Genomic DNA, 7,718 nt, shown 5'->3' with positions numbered 1-7,718 from the left:
ATGCCTCCTCCTGCCGCCGCTGCCATCTCTCTCCCTTCCCCTGTCCCTATCCCTATCATGCCTGTCCCTGCTCCCTTTCCTATAATCCTTCTCCCTGTCACGCCTATCGTAATCCCTCTCCCTCCTATGCCGCGGGCTCGCGCTCCGGCTCCGGCTCCTGCTTCGGCTGCGGCTAATATGATACCTTCCTCCGCCGCGGTACCGGCCAAAAAGCTTCCTCCTAAGCTCCCTACCAATCAACTTAACATGCATGAAATTGCAGTAACCGCCACGGTTACAGCTGTTCTCCTCAAACTGGCGACACGTGGCCTCACGAAAGTCAGTAACAGGTGAGAAATCAGCAATTATAGGGCGACCAGAATAGAACCTGCCGTGCAGGGCGGCGAGTGCGGCGGCGGCTTCATCCTCCTCGCGGAACTGGACGTAGACGTTTCCGATCATGTGGTCAGCAAGATTATCGCAGACGTTGAGGCACTCGATGTGGCCGAACTTCGAGAGCTCCTCGAAGATATCCTCGTAGAAGTCTTCGAAGTGCTGCTGGATCTTGCGAGGGTCGAGAGGCTGGCCGTTAGGGTCGACGCCGGGGGTAATCATGTCAGGGCGCTGGTACATGTTGGAGAGGAGGAGAGTTGGGGAGATCGTAGGGCGGTTGTGGAGGCGGGAGCAGCGGTCGCCGTGGCGGCACGCTCCGATCTTGAAATAGAATGGACAGTTGACGCGGTCCTTCTCTGTTCCGAATATCGATGCAAGGTGCTCCGCCATGATGTGATGCTGCCTCCTCTTCTTCTTGCCGTGTTATTATTGATAGGGTTTTGTGTATTATTGATAGGGTTTTGGGAACCCTAAATATAAGAAAGAAGAGGGAGGTTTATTTGGTGAGAAATAGAGGTAATTGGTGAAATGGGTGAAGGCTGAAGAGGACGGATCTGAGAGAAAGGTGAAGGAGGAAGGAGGTGTTGCTGCTTCCAGTTCTTGTGAGATTGGATTATTATGGAAAAATTAAGAACGAAACAAGCGAAGGGTTAATCTTTAACAAGTTTTCTGATCTTTTATTTTTTGATATCAAAAGTTATTTATAAAAAATAAATTTTTATTTTTAAAAAATATATAAAGAATGTATATTTTTCCTATACGAATAATAATAGTTAAAATGACATGCTAGTAGCTAATAATTATCAATTATGTATAGATAACGATGCCATAATTAGTTTCTCTTTCAGTGTTTTATGATTTTTTAAAAATATGATATGCATGTATTTTTTGTTATAAATTTATGGAAAAATGCTATATAATCAATCACTCATAAGTATTTTATCAGGTTTTAAATCTAAAATGTTAACTATATTAATTTTTTATATATTCACTTTCCACTTGTTTAGGAAATTAATATCTAATTTAAATTAAATTTGATTTTATTCCTAAAATCTCTTAATCCTAAAATTAATTATATGAGTTTAGAATTTAAAATTTAAAATTTATTATTTATTATTTATGGTTATCATTTAGAATTTATAATTTATTAATTTTATTTTAGTTATGTTTTGTTTTAAATTTAAATACATTAATTTTCAAAAAAACTTATTTTATTTTATTATTATTATTGTTTTATCGAAGATATAAAAACTCGAACCCGCGACCTCTTATATAAATATGGGGAGACTATCTCATTTGAGTTTTAACTCATTAGCAAAGAGACTTAAATGTGTTTTTTGTATTTATTTAAATTGGTTTTAATAGTCATTGGTGGAATAATTACTGAATTTTATTACAAGTCCAATTGTAAATTTATATGTTCTTGTAAAATATTATTACGAGGTGTCTATTTATCTTTTATTATTTTAAAATATTATAAAAGAAAATGTGTGATTAAAAGTTATTAAAAAATATTTTTTATGAATTTTTCATGATCTATGGAATTGAAGTTATCTTAGCCTTAGGTTAAGATTTTTATTATTTATTTTTAGTTTACCATTGGTGTCTACTAAAAGAGAATTACTGAATTAGATACATGCCGTAAATTCTAGGTGTCAAAAGTCAGTGGTATATATAAGACAGTCCTTTAAATAATCTTATAGTAGTTGTAATTCTTAAGAAGTGCAATTAGAGGAATGATATTAAAAACTAGTACAATACATTCATAAATTTTACAACTTATTTCCAAATAATGAAATGGAATCAAAGCAACCAAATATGTCTGTCTTGTATTACAAACTTGGGCATATTCTCAATTCAACCAACCAACCAAACAATAAATTCCATTACAAACTTAAAAAGGAAACGTGGATCAAGCTTTCTAGGTGAAAGCTACTAAAATTCGTTTAAGACAAGGATGGCAAAGTGCTTCATCAAGCATGATTCAACGATTTCAATTATCTGGGGAGACTGCTTTGTGGGAATTTGCGTAATGGATTCTTCCTTATTTGCTCTGTTTCCCTGGGGAGAAGAAACAATACACAAGCGTCAAATCTGGAAAACACATCGGTATATGATCATAGTGCACAAATTCCAAGGTTGGGATTACCTTTTCAAATCCTTTTCGTTCTCCCACCTAAGCTGCAGCAAACGTGAGGACTTCTTACTCTTTTCTTTCACGTTTTGTGATCTGTGCAAGTCATGCAAATCGGTGGATCAATAACTGCTGTATACAATGCTTTCTAATGGAAACAATAATTAACTGGCATATCAAGGATGAACAGAGGCATATAAACTATCATGCTAGTACTCATTGAAAATAGACATGTTTTAAGCTATGCTTTGCTCTTGCTTTAAATTGACTTGTTCGTTCATCCTATTTGCTAGTATTCATTAAAAGTAAATAATGTTTTAGCTAAGCTTTGCTCTCACTCTATTTTTAAACATATTCTTCTTTCATGCTATTTGCAGTTGAGAATGCCAAGGACCGTTGTAATATGAGGAAATGAATGATGAAAAATGATAAGAATGCTGAAATTTTTTCATGCTATTTGCTAGTACTTACTATAACTAAAAATCTTTGCTCTTTTTAAAGCATACTCATTTTGTTCTTTCATGCTATTGGCTAGACGCTGATATCACGATTCCAAAGGTATTTTTTGTGTACCCAAAAATGTGAGGAAAAGAAAGAATTAAGGATGATGAAAATTATTAGGATGTGGAAAATTTCCACCCCCTTTGGCTGAGCTGATTTGGAAAGAACAAGATTGAGTATGGAAGCATCGCTATGAAAACCTAACAGCAAAACTAGTGATTCCACTTACTCTTGACATTCTTCATCAACAAACACTGGTATACAGGCACTTGCAGTAGCTATTCCAGTTCTAGTTCCAGGTCGCTGTGGAATCTGAAATCATAGTGCAATAATGTAAGAAGAATATAATAATATGATCAACCATAGAAAAAAAGACAGGCAACGTTTGTGTGGGAAATTTGCACCTTGTAAGATTTCCATTTGCCAGGGATTGCATTGTTTTCCTTGTTTCTTTCAGCTCGAGGCCCAAGTGTGTGCCAAGAGTTTGATATGTCGGTCTGATGAGGGATGGAATCATCACATCCTACTGAATCTTTATAAACAGAAAGTGGAGCTGCTCCACTCCTGCATAAAAGGAAAACATGTAGAATCATTTAGGAAATTACAAGCGCTTTGCAATACAAAATCATCTACAGAGTGCAGATAGCACACATTTCCCGCAAAATCATCGCCCAGTTCAAAAAAGAGTACAATTACCTGCTATTATTACTATCAGATGGATCGGACTTGAAAGGGGCTAGGTGTGTACCTGCAAGATACAAAGAAAATTTCCATGGCTAGTTAAATTACCTGCCATCCAAAATTTGAGACAGAAGGTAATATACAGAAAATGGACTCACGGTTTTGTCCCTTGGCAAGGACAGTTCCAAAGCTACGCACTGGTGCTGGTGGTTTCTCCATTGAATCCTACGTAGTGGAAGCAACTTAGGGTTAAACAATTGCATATAGATCCTAGAATATAGATAAGTAAAATAGGGAACATCACATACATCTGTCGCTTTTGACCTTGCCATTGAACGTGCAACAAATTTTCTATAAGCAGCCTTCAATTTCTCAACAGGTTGAGCATTCCTTCAGAACAGGCAATTTAATGAGAAATGATATTTGCAACTTTACCATATGCAGAAATCATCAATGAATCCAAGTACGGCATCAAGGTCCAAATCTAACAAATGGCGTTCTTTTCCTCTCAAGAATGCAGACACAATCTCACTTTCCACCTTTCAAATTTTGTACGTGTAATATTAAATCATAAGGACAGACACTATGCACAATCAAACCAATATAAAATAATCCTCTCACAAAAATTCAACCCACATGTTACAAATTACTTATAGCAGCAACTATTTAATCAAATAATCATGAATGATTTTTAGGATGGTAGTATGGTAGTGAACCATTCAACCGGCATGAATATGAAACAGTGAACAATTAGTTTCATAAGATGAGTCTCACTACCTAGATATGCCAAGTTCCAATATCCGATTAGCAGTTTTAATCTTGTTCTTAGATTCCAAGTGCAACCCATAGGAAATGTAGAAATCAGAATGAGTTTTTCCAATTCCATTTGCTTCCAGAAAAGCATATATAACTTCTGCATCTAAGCAATTATCTGCCTGCAAGATCATCAATTGCTCAATGTTCAAAAACAAGTTCTCAAAACTAACAAACTGCAGCAACTCTATTCAAACAAAGAGAATGCTCATAGAATGAAACCCACGTATTCAAGCCACACTTTGAGGTAGCGCAAATCATCCTTATAGCGATCTGAATCCCAGAAGGCCTGCACGCACTTCTCGTAGATCACCACAAGCCCAGAACCATCGCCGCAGGGAGGAAACGCCTCCTGAACCCACTTGATACACCTTCAGTTCCAAATAAAAATAAATCAAGGGTTAGTTAACGAAGCACCCCTGATGTTTGGTTTGCATTTTCATTTTTTTGTTTTCATTTTCATCATCTTGTTTTCACTAAAAAAAAACAAAAATAATATCGAGAAATGAAAGCGCAACAAAATTTCACATCTAACAACATACAATCTTCCTCTCTTTCAAAATTAACACTTAACCCATCGATAATTAGTATCTTTAACCTAATAGATACATCTACAACAACAGAATCGCTATCCAATAGTTGAGCTGTTCCTTTCTATCATCGCATCACAATTTATGTCTGTGCAAGCCGGTAAATAAAATCAAGTTGAGCTATTGCTTTCTATCATCATATCACAAATTATGCATGTGCAATCCAATTTATCTCGTGTAAAATATAAAAATAAATAAATAAATCGGTATATGCGTGAAATCGTGATACTTACTGCAGCCACGGCAGAAGAGGATCTTCGCCTTTGTACTCGTCAATCGCTTCAATCAGTTTCCTGAGAGAGAGAGAAAAGCAAAAAGAAACTGAGAACAAAAACATGCGGTGAAAAAAGAGAGTGAGAGAGAGAGAGAGAGAGAGAGAGACCTTCGGTGTTCGTAGAGGGAATTCTTGAGGTTGTTATCGGTGTAGGACTTGAGAGCGTGGTTCAAGAGGTTAACGTTGCGGCCTCTTTTGAGAGGCCTGACGTTCTCCTTGAAGGTTTCCCACTCGTTACCGGTTTGCCTCTTCGACGCCAGAAACTCCGTCTCTGGATCCACCTTCTCAATAGCCGTTTCCGCCATAGTTGCTCGAAAATGAGTTTTTGAGAGGAAAGAGAGCGTTGAGATTTTGAGATTCAAACTTTTGAAATTAGCATTTTATATTATACCATGACGATGCTAATTCTAGCCGTTGGTGCTTGTCGACAAAAGAACTTGGAAAGAAAGGACTTGAATTATAGATTAGATAAGAGGTAAATTAGTAATTAGCATCTATCATAGAAAGATCTAAAAAGATTTTAGAAAAATGACAAATAGATCTCTAACATTTTGTTCCGTGAATATTTTTGTTCCTGACCATTGAAAAATACTTTTAAGTCCCTGACCTTCACAAAACTTAGACGGATCAGTCCTTCCGTCTAAATGTCTTCTTTAGGGACTGATCCGTCCAAATGTCAGGGACTGATCCGTCCAAATTTTGTGAAGGTCAGGGATTTAAAAGTATTTTTCAATGGTCAAGAACAAAAATATCGGCAGAGCAAAAGGTCAAGGACCTATTTGTCCTTTTATCAAGATTTTATATAAAGTGGCTAAGAATTTGTTTCGGTGAAAACTAATCCTTTTATAATGTAATACTAAAATATTTTATTTTATCTTTGAATAAATTTTTATGCCATAGAAAATAATTTGTTTAGAAGATTTTTTAACTTTAATAAAATGTTTTAAGTTTTTATTTTTTGAAAATCTTATTTTTAACACAAATGCTATATGCACATAAAAAAAGTTATTATATATTTATGTGTAATGTGTGTTATTTTATTTGGTGTGTTCATGAATAGAATCATATATGTGTGTTATTTTATTAAGTTATTATATATTTATGTGTAATGTGTGTTTTTGTTAATATAGTTATATTATACTGGTACTTATAACGGAAATGTGATATTGTAGGGTTTACGGATGTTGATATGTGATCACTTAAAGCCGCTGGATTCATACAACCAAATTGTTGAGTCACAGTTACGCGAGACTGGATTTTATTATGTTTCTCAAATTGGAGTTATCCAATGTCAGTCAGCAATGATTAATGCTCTGATTGAGAGATGGCGGCCTGAGACTCACACATTTCATTTTTCGGTTGGTGAGTGTGCCGTGACCTTGGAGGATGTGGCGATAATTCTCGGTCTGCCGACAAATGGTCTTCCGGTTACAGGACCGACCATGAGTAGTTTTGAGGCATTGGAGGCCGAGTGCTTGCACCAGTTTGGGGTTGCACCGAGGAAGACGGACTATAAAGGAAGCTTTATAAAATTAACGTGGTTTAGGGGTTTGAAAGATCGTATAGTGTTGAATGATGATGTTCACATTCAGATGTATGTAAAGTGTCACATAATATTGTTATTCGGGACAATTCTGTTTGGAGATAAGTCGGGTGCAGTGGTGCATTGAAAATTTCTACCTTTGCTCCGTAACTTCGGTGGGATCATACAGTTTAGTTGGGGTTTGGCATGCCTGTCACACTTGTATAGATCATTGTGTAGGGCAACTCGTGTCGACTGCAAGGAGATGGATGGTCCGCTGACACTGTTGCTTACTTGGGCTTGGATCCGGCTACCATTTCTAGCACCGATTCCCGGTAATCCCCGAGTGTTTCCGATTGCAAACAGGTGATTTTGATCATTGAAAGAAATTCTAGAAATTGTATTTTGTTTTCCACAAAATAAGTTAACTAATGGATTGTCTGACAGCAGGTGACGTAACTGAGATCGTGAAAACTATGCCTACCAATATAATTCGCTTGCGCACTACAGGAGGTTGTTGGATGATCTACAAGAAGGACATGTATGTTGTAAAATACTAGTACCGAATTTAGCTTGGTCAGTGAATTAATTGTTCTGTAATCATCTAACTGTTTCGATGTGTCCAGTTTGTTTGGCAGGGTTATGGCATTGGAGACATTAACCCAGACGTGATTCCTTTAGACATCCGTCATAATTTGGTTATTTGGAGTGCCACGGTGCCACTTATATCCTTTAAATGCATCGAGTGGCATGCATCTGACAGAGTCAGAAGGCAATTTGGCTTGAGATAGGGTGTTCCTAATCAAGAGCGGGATCTAGGTGCATCACACG

The 7,718-nt window shown here is 36.7% G+C and overlaps 2 protein-coding genes across 2 annotated transcripts in view; both read right to left on the bottom strand.

Moving 5' to 3' along the window:
- LOC107622402 (splicing factor U2af small subunit B) overlaps nucleotides 1-1,040 on the bottom strand; it is a gene marked incomplete in the record, with an annotated part of 4,683 nt that extends 3,643 nt beyond the window's left edge. The window contains 1 exon segment of the mRNA XM_021115008.1: nucleotides 148-1,040. Coding sequence (XP_020970667.1) covers nucleotides 148-762 — 615 coding nt within the window.
- On the bottom strand, nucleotides 2,110-5,779 carry LOC107624342 (mitotic spindle checkpoint protein BUBR1). The gene is made up of 11 exons (XM_016326844.2): nucleotides 5,474-5,779; nucleotides 5,325-5,384; nucleotides 4,728-4,872; nucleotides 4,466-4,623; nucleotides 3,997-4,078; nucleotides 3,847-3,913; nucleotides 3,704-3,755; nucleotides 3,412-3,571; nucleotides 3,237-3,319; nucleotides 2,522-2,602; nucleotides 2,110-2,433 (listed from the first exon to the last, which is right to left on the bottom strand). The coding sequence occupies exons 1-11, from the start codon at nucleotides 5,668-5,670 to the stop codon at nucleotides 2,370-2,372; spliced, it is 1,149 nt and encodes a 382-aa protein (XP_016182330.1). The 5' UTR covers nucleotides 5,671-5,779; the 3' UTR covers nucleotides 2,110-2,369.

This window comes from Arachis ipaensis, chromosome B10 (genome assembly GCF_000816755.2).
Source record: "Arachis ipaensis cultivar K30076 chromosome B10, Araip1.1, whole genome shotgun sequence".
Taxonomy (NCBI): Eukaryota; Viridiplantae; Streptophyta; class Magnoliopsida; order Fabales; family Fabaceae; genus Arachis; species Arachis ipaensis.
The sequence above is the reverse complement of the archived record's forward strand: the minus strand, read 5'-3'. Positions and strand labels throughout refer to the sequence as shown.